At 43.0% G+C, this 13,970-nt stretch overlaps 1 protein-coding gene across 4 annotated transcripts in view; it reads left to right on the top strand.

The window, feature by feature from the left end:
* The window catches only part of LOC138665712 (solute carrier family 22 member 15-like), a 377,939-nt gene that overhangs the window by 170,666 nt on the left and 193,303 nt on the right, over nt 1–13,970 (top strand). For all 4 annotated transcript variants that reach the window (XM_069753451.1, XM_069753453.1, XM_069753452.1 and 1 more), the window contains exon 8: nt 3,575–3,660. In XM_069753451.1, the coding sequence (XP_069609552.1) occupies nt 3,575–3,660 (86 nt within the window). The remainder of the gene's footprint in view (nt 1–3,574; nt 3,661–13,970) is intronic.

Raw genomic sequence — 13,970 nt, 5'->3', positions numbered from 1 at the left:
AGGGCCAACCGCACCAGCATATGGTCTCACAAGGGGTCTGAGGATCTCATCTCTACCTAATTGCAGTTAGGCTACCTCTGGCGAGCACATGGAAGGCAGTGCGGCCCTCCAAAGAAATGCCACCTCACACCATTACTGACCCACTGCCAAACCGGTCATGCTGAAGGATGTTGCAGGCAGCAGATCGCTCTCCACAGCGTCTCCAGACTGTCATGTCTGTCACATGTGCTCAGTGTGAACCTGCTTTTACCTGTGAAGAGCACAGGGCTCCAGTGGCGAATTTACCAATCATGGTATTCTGTGGCAAATGCCAAGCGTCCTGCACGGTGTTGGGCTGTGAGCACAACCCCCATCTGTGGACGTCGGGCACTCAGACCATCCTCATGGAGTCGGTTTCTAACTGTTTGTGTAGACATATGCACATTTGTGGCCTGCTGGAGGTCATTTTGCAGGGCTCTGGCACAGCTCCTCCTGTTCCTCCTTGCACAAAGGCTGAGGTAGCTGTCCTGCTGCTGGGTTGTTGCCCTCCTACGGCCCCCACCACGTCTCCTGGTGTACTGGCTTGTATCCTGGTAGTGCCTCCAGCCTCTGGACACTACGCTGACAAGCACAGCAAACCTTCTTGCCACAGCTCGAATTGATGTGCCATACTGGATGAGCTGCACTACCTGAGCCACTTGTGTGGGTTGTAGAGTTTGTCTCACGCAACCACGAGTGTGAAAGCACAACCAACATTTCAAAGTGACCAAAACATCAGCCAGAAAGCATTGATACTGAGATGTGGTCTCTGGTCCCCACCTACAGAACCACTCCTTTATTGAAGGTGTCTTGATAATTGCCAATAATTTCCATCTGTTGACTATTCCATTTGCACAACAGCATGTGAAATTGATTGTCAAATAGTGTTGCTTCCTAAGTGGACAGTTTGATTTCACAGAAGTTTGACTTACTTGAAGTTATATTCTGTGGTTTGTGTTCCCTTCAGTTTTTTGAGCAGTGTGCGTGCATATAGTAAAAGCTCTCAGCTTGTTGCTTAGAGGCATTTAGCATAATGTGTTCTCCTGTGTGATGGCACTTAGCCAATTGCTGGGAGTCATCCTGTATAAAAGACTCCCTCTCCCTTTATGGAGTCGGCAAGCAATGAGTTGAGTCATTAAGGAGTTGGTGTTCTTCCAGTGCAGTTGTGAGATCTTCTGGTCCTGGTGCGGAAACCGAATCACTGGTCCTGGTCTGGCCAGAGTCTTGAACATTGTCTCTTGGTCCTGGTGCAGCCAGTGCCTGATCCAGTATCCTAGACCGGTGTGTCTGAACATAGTGAACAATCAGTGTCAGTGAACCTCAGCAGCTGCAGTACCGAGATCTGCATAGGAGTGGAATTTGGCTGTTGACTGCAGCCCAGTTTCTCTCCACCATCAGGAGCTTCAGTGAGCACTTGGTAGTCACTTAGCTATGCCCCTTCTTAGACAAGCCTGGTCCTGTGGTACAGTGGGTTCACAAATCCACGTGCTCCTCTGTTGGGCGTAACACCCACATAAAATTTTGCAACTTTTGGCATTCTACACCATTTTTGCCCAGCAATGACAAAATGGCCAGAGCTTGATCTGGATTGTGGCGTGACGATGGCTACTCATAAAATTTATGACTAACAGTGATGTTGACTTTGCCATGAATCTTACTCTAGCAAGGACTGGAGTAGGAATTGTAGCGAGCCGCCCACAGAAGTGTACACCACTCATCCGGCGCTCCGGATTTATGAAGAGGCCCGTGCCTGTTGATGAATCGGGCTCTTTGTTTTTGAATGTGACAAAAAAACTTAATCTGTAAGTAGCCTGACACAGTCGTTAATGAGCTGACTCAAAATGTATTGTAAATGTGAGAAGTTCAGGGATAATCAATAAGTCTGTCCGCTTTGGTTAATAAGACTGTGTAGCTTACAGAAGACTATTTGACCAAAATTTCAATTTTACTGTGCAATCTATAATAAACGGAACCTTGCAAGTTATACTCGTCTTTTTCATCCCCAACTTTAATAACCTCGGCTACTTCCTACATCCTCCAGGCTAGATGAGTATATACATGATTGCTTATTACTGCTCCATATAGGCAGAATGCTTAGCTAATGAAAAACACCCCGTTTGTGTCTGCGTGGCATAGAGGTGCGATCATCCATAATTTTACAGTCATACATCAGAGGGATATAATGTCGCTCTCTAATGCAGCATTGCATTATCGGATGTTCTTTAGTTCTGCCCGCTCAGTAACCGCAACTTCTAATATCATTAGTACCGGGCCGGGATTGCTCTGCAGTTTTTGGCGCAGTTTCTGCACGTCTCATTATCATTATTGTTCTATTTATTTATTGATGTGTTTTTGTTTTCATGTAAATTTTGCTTTAATATATTATGTTTTTTGCTGAATACTATTTGATATATAATATGCATTTGATCTGCCATAAAGGCCGGATTACTGGGAATTTGACCACTGGGTTATGTAAATGGAGGAGAGCCAAAATGTCATGCAAATTGCCAATGTTTCCACATGTGCTATATACAATCATGGAGACTATGTGTGGGCATTTCTCTGCGACAAGCAGGGATTGGACACCCCTTTTCTTCAGATTGGTTGGAGACCCTGGTGGTCGGACCCGTATTGATAACATTTTTCTCATGTTCTCTGGTAGTAGCATAACAGAGAAAGCCAAGTAATGTTACTATAGGGTCACACGACCGATTTCTCTAAATCCGAGACAATCTGATCAATTGTGGAATTCGCACTCTGTTCAGATTCTGAACCAATTTTCTTGGAGGTGGGAAAAATAATTCTCCACCTCTTCTATATTGTCAATCCATGAAAATTGGACCACACTTCCAAGTGCAGTCCGATTTTTATTTATTTTTTTATTTTTATTTTTTATATATTTTTTCAATTGACCCATAGATTTTAATGTGTGAGTGCCATCCGATTCTTAAGGGCAAATCGTGCATGCTGCGCTCTTTTTTTTTTTGGACCGACGAAAAAGTTAGACATGTTCACTGCCCTTAGAATAACATAAGGAAGAGGGCAATTCGTCTAAAGGACAGACGGCATTCGTCCGGTTGTGTACACCTGCCCTAATAGTAATAGCATCCATTACTGGTTACACCATATGAATCAAGATAATTCATCAAGGCTTTCCCAAAATGTTATGGCATTGGAGAGGTTCACATTATGTTACACAAAGTTTTGATGCCAGTTTTCTAACACGTAGGCAAAATTGGGCTCAGTTAGCCATGCACATGAGCTATAAGCCAGATTTGTTTTCCTCACATCAGTTGAATGATTTACATCGGTCAGCCAGCTTCATTACATGTGGGGATTCCCTAGCAACCAGGCAACCCCCACATGTACTTATGCTGGCTATCAGATGTAAATCATTCAGCTGCCGTGATGAAAACTAAATCTTCAAGCACTAACAAATACTCAGTGGTCACTCGAGCATGCTCAGGAAATCTCGAGTAACGAGTATATTCGCTTATCACTAGTAATGAAGATCAAATGTTTTAGTGATCATTTTTATTATTATTCTTATTATTAGGTCTGGAAGAGGAAAATCTACGGCTGGGTTTCTAATTTTCGCTGGATTGGCTTGTATAGTCACAATGTTTTTATCAGACAGTGACGGTAAGTAATTTTAACCAAAAAAAATAAAAAATCCCATCACTAAAAGGTTAAAATGCTGTTTTTTTTTTTGTTTGTTTTTTTGTCAGATACAATTGTCCATCTTCACAAACACTTTTATTTTTTTCATTGTTCCAATTTATTTAGAATGAAAAGTAAAGTAACTTTGCAAAAGGTCTTCATTAAAGTGTAACTATTAAATAGTTTTTGATATGTTGTAGCTCCTGTTGTTGAGGTTCTGGGACCTAAGTCCTCCACCAGTTACCCAGACCAGCGGGCAGAAATGCCCTTCTTAAGCCTATATAGTCTGGTATGGGTTTGGTGTCCTCTATGGGTCTGTGCACCGCTCTGCACATCTCATGTATTAGCAGAGCCCCTTTTTTCGAGCAATTGGTGGAGTTTCTGCTCTTGGACCCTCTACCATCTACATTGGTGAACTGGGGCTATAGTTACCTTAAGTGTTCTCCTTTACTTTATTGTTCGTCTGCCGCCACAAATCATATTTATTCGGGATGCATTAGAGCAATAAAAGCAATTGCTTACTGAGGTAGACGTACATCATCAAATACTTTATTGTTCTCTACTGTGTACGTAGAGATGAATATCTATGCACCTGGAAAATCTTTTTGGCTCTTTTTACACAGATTGATTAATCTTGTCGAATTTTTAGGCAGTATGAACTTATACCAGCCTTAAAATGTGCCAGATTTGTCACACTGGTTGAAAAATTTTGGGGGAAATCGTATGATTTGTTGTTGACATAAAAACTTCTAATCTTTCCCACTTCTTCACTCCTCCCGACCATCCATCCATCAAAGCTAAAATAAGTTCCAAATAGTGAAAAATGCTTTTAAGGAAAATGTTTGTTATGCGCTTACCTCTTACGTTCAAGGAAATTCTAATCCCACTTCTAGAGGGGTCTCTTGCTTGGCATGGTGTCACCATTGCTGTGACATTTGTACATCGACTTTATAGTGTAGGGTGATCTGCGGCTCACAATGCTCAAAATCATAAGGTCACACACATGCATACCTGTGTCTGAGAGCTGCTCACCTGTATTTTCTAAGACGAGGGTGGCTTGTAGAATGGGAGCAATGAAGGGTAATGACACCTTGTGTCCTTTTCTGGGATCCCAATTTATAGGCAATTTCGAGACTCTTGACCTTTTTGTTGCACTCTTATGAGGGGTAGATGACGTGGAAAGGTGTATGGTTATCTTCATTGTATATATATTCGAGTAGTGAAACACTTGCATAAACTATAATAAAGAAAGATTTGCATGCATGGTCTCATCGTTTCTGTAGTAGTAATAACGGCCAAAAAGCACCCTCATTTTCCTGATAGGTACCAGTTCCACTTCCAAATCTCCAACCTATCGTACATATTGAGTATTCTTTAATTGTGGGACATCTTCATCGTTGCCTGTCTTGACCTGTTTCTGCTTCTGTCACTGAGTGACACCATGCTCTTGTTTCAGGCAACAACTCTAGTTCTGCGTCCTCTGGAAATTGTGGTTCCATCTGGGCTGGGAGCTTGAGTTAACTTCTGTTAGGGTTTGTTCCCTACTGTGTGACCTTGGCATAGCTGCATGATGTTTAAGCTCCTAAAATCCTGTTATCCACTGCCAGTTATAATTTAGCTAGCTTTGGTAAACCCCTGTGTGACTGACTGGCTTTCCCAGTGGACTTCCCTGATTTTAGCCTTGGTAGTTTATTGACTTTAATCCTCCCTTTCGATTTTGTGTCTACATCTACCTTCTGGTTGTGATCCCACCAGTCGACCATTCTTTCTTCCAGCCTGCTGCACTAAAGATTAGCAGACTCTGTGGCCCCATTCCAGGGTCCCCTGCATAAGTCTAGGTGTTTACGTTTGAAGGCTAGGGCAACCTCTGGGATCTGGTGAATGGAGTGCTTTGTGCTAAGTCTGTCTATGGTAGCCATTTTTAGAGCTGCCACTATTTTTAGACCACTGTTAAGCTTGCGTAACTTTATGGCATAAATGTCCATTCAGGTAATATACCCCTCTTTTTTATTGCAACCTATGTGATTGGTTCTGTCTGCCAGTGTTGCCCTGGGACCAGAAAAGGTTGGCCATCTGTGCTATAGACACTTAGTTACCTGCTTTATATTTCTGGATTAACTAATATATTTAAACAGTTAACATTTATATCATTGAAGACTGAGACGCCACCATTGGCTGCCCCGTTTGCTTCCGTAGGGAGCTTAGATGACTTTGAAAGCTCCAAATGTCACAAAAAAATTATACTTCTGACAGACTCATAACCCAACACATCAAAGTTCACCTTTTAAATCCATGTATAAGTGTCCCGGGAATATAGCGCCGGTGGCACCTCTGAACGTGCACATCTGGTGCCGGCTATTGGGTACATCATTCAGCCTAATCTCCTATGCAGCACTTTAGATGTTGGCCATCAAGCCTTCATAGAACTCTCGCTGCATTTTCACTTTTATAGTTCTGTTAAATTTTGCAGCATAAACCTTTCTTAATATTCATGTGATGACTGATGGCAGCACTGTGATATTGAGATGGATAACCCTGAGCAGTTAGTTCAAATCGTTCTTAATTTAATTTAGAGTAAATTAAAGAAGAATTTTCGGTAAAGATAAAGTGTCTTCTTGAAAGAGGATCCGACTTCCTTCATATGCATAACCACAAACTGGAACAAGGCTCAGATGTTATTTACTTCACAGAAGCCATCTCCGATTCTATTACTGAAATAAAAGGCTGCCCTCATTAAAGATGGATGTTTTTCTCAAAAGCTAGAGAATCGGAATCTGTGTTTTTTGTTTTAAATAATATAAAAAATTAGAGCAACTATAATTTCCATTATGACTGTGTGAGCTACAAGGTTATGTTGCTTTTTATTACTTTGCATAGTTAATGAAGTAATCTTGATGAAATGATTTTCAGAAATGTCATTCATAAATGGGAGAAGTGTGACTGATTTCGAGAATGATTGTGTCTCTATTGAGTGCCGAATTTAATATCATATGAAAAGGGAATTGCCCTAGGAGAATTGTCCAGGAGTTTGACGTTTATTTAAAGGGGTTTTCTGCTTTTCAGCCCATAGGCTTGCACTAGCTAAAAATTAATAAAATAAGCGTGTTCTTACTGCAGCGACCATTCTCTGCCACTTCTCCAGTTGATTGGCTGCATCGGTGACGTCATGACTACTAATTATGCGACCACTTCAGACAATCACGGAGCTCAGCACCTCTGCTGATGTAAATGACAAACTTATGGGCTAGAGAAATTTGAAAACTGAATACCCCTTAAATTTGACAAACTTATTTAATGTCTTTCAAGTTGTGCACTTCAAGGGAATCTGTCACCCCCCTAGGACGTATATGACCTATTAATATGGGCATACAGGAAATAGAAATGTTACACTAGTCCCCACTTCCTCTCTGCCTAGTCATCGCCATGTATACATGGTTCCTAGTGATGACTATTAAGGGAGGAAGTGGGGAGAGCACCTTATTAGCGCGCACACCGGAGGTCACTGGAGCGAAAGTTGCCTGCGCAGAAGATGCCTGAATGCAGTGCCCGCAGAAGGGAGGAAGAGGTATGGATCTTTGAGGGAATGCAGGGCGCTGGATTTCGGGGCCATAACTGACGTGCATGGGAGGGGGGTAGTATTACAATGGAGACAGGTGGCAGGGATTTATTTCAGTCACTGCACACCCCGGAGCCTGGAAGAAATCATTAGCATAGAGAAAGAATATACGATTTCTCCACACCAGTACCATTTAATATGAGGCATACAGGTAGGACTAGTAACATTTCTATTACCTGTATGCCCATATTAATAGGCCATGTACATCCCGGGGGTGACAGATTCCTGTTAAAGTACTTTTTCTTTATGCTTCCTTTATTCCTTTTATGCCACACCTGAAATGGCGATGTGCACACTTGAATATTGTGGCTACAGATCTACCCAATCTTTTAGTGTCATAGAAAGGAAAAGTAGTAGCCATTTATATGTTTGCTACCTAGCAGAAAAGGAGTTATGGCCTCTTAAGGGGGTTGTACAGACATATTATATCCATAGGCTCTGTTATTAATCTAAGATTTCCAAGTTTCTTCAGTGTTTACATCTGACCTCTGAAGGAGCTAATGCCAACTGATCAATGGGATTTCCCCATTAATCTGATATTGATGGCCTAGTCTAAGGATAGGTTATTAATATCATATGGCTGGAGAACCCTTTTGAGGAGTTCTCGAAGAATGTAATAAAATGGCCCTGTCACATAATTCTAACGGCAGCTCATCCTAGTCACTTGTCAGAGTGGGCTGCAGTCTGATCATAAAGTATCATAAACGCACATGGCAGCTACCGGAGAAGTGTTTGACAGGAGAAGAAATAAATCTTCTCCTCCGCTGACTGAGTATGGAGGACTGAGGCTGTAGAAAAAAAATCATTTATGCTCAGTGAGCAAGAAGATTTATGTATTCTCCTGTCATATTTCTTCTTAGCTCACAGAGGTATGTGTGCTTACCATACAGCTCCTCTTAGGGTATGTGTTCACGTTCAGGATTTGATCAGGATTTGATGCAGGTAAAATCTGCACCTGAGGTCACTGGCAGGTCACCTGCATTTTTCATGCGTTTTCTGACACGTTTTTTTCATGCGGATTTGTGTGTGTGTTTTGTAAGCTCAATAAAGATATACCAAAAAAAGGGTGATGTCATTTCTTGTCCAACCTCTTCATTTACTTACTCCATTGAAGAATAATGTTTACACACAGACAGACATATAGAAAGATAACAGATTGATAGATAGATGGTAGATATGGGATAGATAATAGATCTATCGTATCTATCTACGAGGGGCGATCCAAAAGTAATGATAATCAATACTAAACACAATGAATATAGTCAAAAAATAAATTTATTTTTCTACATAGTCTCCTAACAAGTCTATACATTTAGTCCATCTCTTTTCTAAACTTAGAATTCCCTTCGAAAAAAATTCTTGATCTTGACCCTCAAAAAAATCCCCAACAGCGGTTATCACGTCGCTATTGTCGTCAAATATCTTGCCCCGGAGGTGTTCCTTGAGCCGAGGAAAGAGAAAGAAGTCACTGGGGGCTAGATCTGGTGAATAGGGGGGGTGTTCCACCAGTTCAAAGCCTGCTTCTTGAGTGGTAGCCATGGCAACAGCAGCTTTGTGAGCCGGCGCGTTATCTTGGTGAAACACTCCAGCCCGCAGTTTGCCACGCCTTTTCTCCTTGATAGCCTCCCGCAATCTTCTTATTTTTGTTCTGCGTAGTAGGAGCCCGTAATAGTGGCTCCCTTCTCCAAATAGTCCACCATAATAATTCCTTCAGCGTCCCAAAAAACGGACGCCATAACATTCCCTGCTGAGCTTGACACTTTGAATTTCTTCGGCGTCGGTTCGTCGGCTCGTTTCCATGTCATCGATTGTTGTTTAGTTTCGGGATCAAAGTGGTGGATCCAGGTCTCGTCCATGGTCCAAAAACGTGACAAAAAATTTTCCTTGTCTGCTTGGAACTTTTCGAGATTTGCTATTGAAATGTCAACTCGTTTCTTCTTTTGTTCGTCGGTTAACATTTTTGGCACCCAACGCGCGGAGACCTTTCTCATATGCAGTTCTTTTGCAAGGATTCTTTGAATACTGCCATATGAGATCCCTGGGACCTTAGCTACATGCCTGATAGTCACTCTTCAATCTGCAAATACAACTTCTTCAACTTTTTTCACGTTTTCTTCATTGAGGGACGTGGATGGGCGTCCTTCACGATGTTCATTTTCCGTCGATGTTCTTCCCAGCTTAAATTCCTTGGCCCAGCGAGGAACTGTGGAATATGGAGGAGAAGAGTCCCCCAATGTTTCCACCAAGTCGCTGTGTATATCTTTGGTAGTCATTTTTTTCAAGCAGAGGTATTTGATGACAGCTCTGAGCTCGTTTTTTTCCATTTTGATGTTCACTCCTCGGCAGTTCATATTCAAATGAATGTAGCTCCCGGGAATCGTGGTCTATTTAAGTAATTTTTTTTTTCCTGGACTAGTGGGTACCTAAGAGAGAAGAAAACATTTTATTTTAATTTCTGTGTGCAATAGAAATAACCGATAGATAGATGATAGATAAATAATAGATACGATAGATAATACCAAGCCCGATGTTTAGTATATCTATGTATCTATCGATATATCTATCTAATAAATATATCTATAGATAGATTATCCATCTATCTATATAATCATCTAAGGGGTACTTCCGTCTTTGTCTGTCTTTCTGTCTGTAACGGAAATCCTGAGTCGCTGATTGGTCCCTCCCTACTCCCCGGACCAACTATTTTACTATTGATGCTGGCTATCAATAGTAAAAAGATATAATGGTAAAAGTAATAGAAAAATAAAAAATCATGCTATTCTGACCTTCCGTCGCCTCCGCAGCTTTCCCGCTCCTACCAATACTCTCGGCATCTTCCATTCCCAGAGAGGCATTGCAAAATTACACAGATGACTTGGCGGTCTATGGCAAAGACCACTAAGTCATCTGGGTAATTTCGCAGTGCATCTCTGGAAACGGAAGCTGCCGGCCGCATCGCGAGGAGCGGGACAGCTTCGGTGGACGACGGAAGGTGAATATATAACAATTTTTTATTTTAATTCTTTTTGTGGGCTGTTTTTTACTACGTGGCTGCTATATACAACGTGGCTGCGCTATCTACTGCATTGGCTGTGCTATATACTACGTGGCTGCTATATACTAAGTGGCTGTGTTATATATTACGTGGGCTGTGTTATATACTACATCACTGGTATATACTACGTGGCTGCTATATACTACGTGGCTGCTATATACTACGTGGCTGTGCTATCTACTGCGTGGGCTGTGTTATATACTACGTGGGCTGTTACATACTACGTGGGCTGTGTTATATACTACATCGCTGTGCTATATACTACGTGGGCTGTGCTATATACTACGTGGGCTGTGCTATATACTTCGTGGGCTGTCCTATATACTACATGGGCTGTGCTATATAGTACATGGGCTGTGCTATATACTACTTCGCTGTGCTATATACTACATGGCTGTGCTATATAGTATGTGGCTGTGCTATATACTACGTGGCTGTGCTATATACTATGTGGCTGTGCTATATACACGCAGCGTCCAGATGTTACAGCATAGTGGAAGGGATTTCATGAAATCCCATCTCCACTATGCGGTAAAACACGCGGGCGGCAGACCCGCGTAAACGGACATGCGGCCCGTCTTTTCAGAACGCAGCATTTCTGTTTACAAAGCAGCGACGCTTTGCCATAGACTATCATTAGATGCGATAAAATCGCATCTAATGATTAGTCACATGCGTAGAAACTGCGTACATGCAGCTTACTACGCATATCTGCCAGTTCACCTGTCCCGCCGCCGGAATTCCCTCGTCCACTGCAGTTCTCGCGATAACTTATGTAATCGCGAGAACTTCCGTGCACGTGACCGGGAGTCATCTCCGGCCACTAGTCTGGTTCTCGCAAACAGCTCATCAGCTGATTGTGAGAACGCTGTAGTGTAGGTGATCGCTGGAGAGCTATCTCCGGCGATCATCTACCGGCTCTGCTACATCTGGATGTCAGGCTACCAGATGTAGCAGAGCTGGACTCGTCTAGACTGTGTGCACATACAACACACAACATACACCATGCGACGACATGCAACATGCGACATGCAACCACATGCGACAACATGCGAAATAAACATACGACAACATGCGACAAAATGTAACATGCGACAACATGCAACAGACAACATGAGACATGCAACATGCGGCAACATGTGACATGCAACAACATGCGACATGAGACAACATGCGACGACTTGCAACATGCGATGACATGCAACATGCGACAACATGTGACATACAACTTGCAGCGACATGCGACAACATGCGACATGCGTCGACATGCGACATGCGTCGACATGCAACATGTGACAACATGCGACGACATGCGGAAACATGCGACAACATGCAACATACGACATGCACCATACAACATGCAACATACACCATGCAATACATACAGTACATACGTATAGACATACAGTACATACAACATAGAGTACATACTCACCATCACTTGTCACTTTGATCCCAGAAGCCAGTGTCACCTGTAAAAAATATTAAAATAATAAACAAACACTATACTCCCTGATCCGCAGAAATCCAATTAAAGCGAGTGTCCCACGACAATCTACTGTGGAGAGCAGCAGCATCAGCTGATGCGACCGCTCTCCGGGGGCTCCAGGAATACAATGAAGGAAGGTATCCTACCGCACTGTATTCCTCCGCCACTGTAAACAATAGTCCCTAGTCTCACATGTGGTACTGCTGTGTGAGAAAGTTCCCGACCAGGCGTGAGCAATCAGCGAAGCGTGGTTTAAATCCGGCGCCAATTCAAGACCGGACTGCACCTGTAGCCGATTGGTCGCACCAGCCACCCGTGACCAATCAGCGACGAGAGATTTCCGTTACAAACAGACCCTTAGACAATTATATATATATACTAGATGGTGGCCCGATTCTAACGCATCGGGTATTTTAGAATATGTATGTTCACGTAGTATATTGCCCAGCCACGTAGTATATTGCCCAGCCACGTAGTATATTGCCTAGCCACGTAGTATATTGCCCAGCCACGTAGTATATTGCCCAGTCACATAGTATATTGCTCAGCCACGTAGTTCACGTAGTATATTGCCCAGTCACATAGTATACTACCCAGCTACGCACAGAGCCACGTAGTATACAGCACAGAGCCACGTAGTATACAGCAGAGCCACGTAGTATATTGCCCAGTCACGTAGTATACAGCACAGAGCCACGTAGTATACAGCACAGAGCCACGTAGTATACAGCACAGAGCCACGTAGTATACAGCAGAGTCACGTAGTATACAGCACAGTCATGTAGTATATTGGCCAGTCACGTAGTATGCACCATATCCCTTTTAAAAAAAAAATAAAAAATAGTTACATACTCACCTCCTGGAGCCTCCAGATCGAAGCGTCCGGTACCCGATGCTTGGCGCGCGGTCCAGTCTGAAGATTGCATTGCGGTCCCGCACGATGATGACGTAGCGGTCTCGCGAGACCGTACGTCATCATCTCGCGAGACCGCAATGCATGCTGCGGTCACCGGGGCGTCGCGCAGAGCGGAAGAGGCCGGTTCCTGATCAGGGGGGGGGTGTGTGTGTGTGTGTGTGGGAGGAATGGCACCGAAGGGTGAGTATGTAACTATTTTTTATTTTTTTATTATTTTTAACATTAGATATTTTTACTACTCATGCTGCATAGGCAGCATGAATAGTAAAAAGGTGGTGTCACAGGGTTAATAGCAGCTTTAACAGAGTGCGTTACACCACGGTCAACACTGCCATTAACCCTGTGTGAGCGCTGACCGGAGGGGAGTATGCGGACGCCGGGCACTGACTGCGGGGAGGAAGGAGCGGACATTTTTTTCCGGACTGTGGCCGTCGCTGATTGGTCGCGGCAGCTATGACAGGCAGCTGCCGAGACCAATCAGTGAATGAATAACCGTGACAGAAGGACAGACAGACGGAAGTGACCCTTAGACAATTATATGTATATAGTAGATTGTGGCTCGATTCTAAGGCATTGGGTATTCTAGAATATGTATGTATGTACGTCGCACTGTGAGTAGGAGTTAAATTCCATGCCAATGTCGCGGCTGCCCACGTAGTATATAGACCAATCAGTGAATGAATAACCGTGACAGAAGGACAGACAGACGGAAGTGACCCTTAGACAATTATATGTATATAGGAAACAGGAACACATGGGCTACTTGCACAGTGAACAAGTCTGTAAGAACATGTTCACACACCACCAAGAAACCTGAAGACACAAAAGAGAATGGTAAAACCAAAAACACTCAGTTTGAAAAAATGTTTGCAGTAATCCGCAAGTGCTAGTAAAAGATGTAAATAACAGGGTATTTGGTTGATACGTTTTTTGCAAAAAATGTATACTAAGCTGCTCTACCAATCTTCACGGTATACCCTTATCAGAGCAGTCCTAACTAATGTATGCAATCCCTATCTGATGTATTTAAAAACCTGATCATCTGTATATTACCTGTGTGAACAGGGTTCAGAGAGGAAAAATCCATGTGTGCATACAGGGCAGAACAGCTTTTGTGCAGCTAGCCCAAGAGGAGTGGTGGAACTCCCCAGTCTTGTAGACACAAGAGCAGCTGGTAGAGCAGCTTAGTATACATTTTTTGCAAAAAACGTATCAA

This window comes from Ranitomeya imitator, chromosome 2 (genome assembly GCF_032444005.1).
Source record: "Ranitomeya imitator isolate aRanImi1 chromosome 2, aRanImi1.pri, whole genome shotgun sequence".
NCBI classification, from domain to species: Eukaryota; Metazoa; Chordata; class Amphibia; order Anura; family Dendrobatidae; genus Ranitomeya; species Ranitomeya imitator.
Note: the sequence above shows the minus strand (reverse complement) of the source record. Positions and strands in the feature narration are given on the sequence as shown.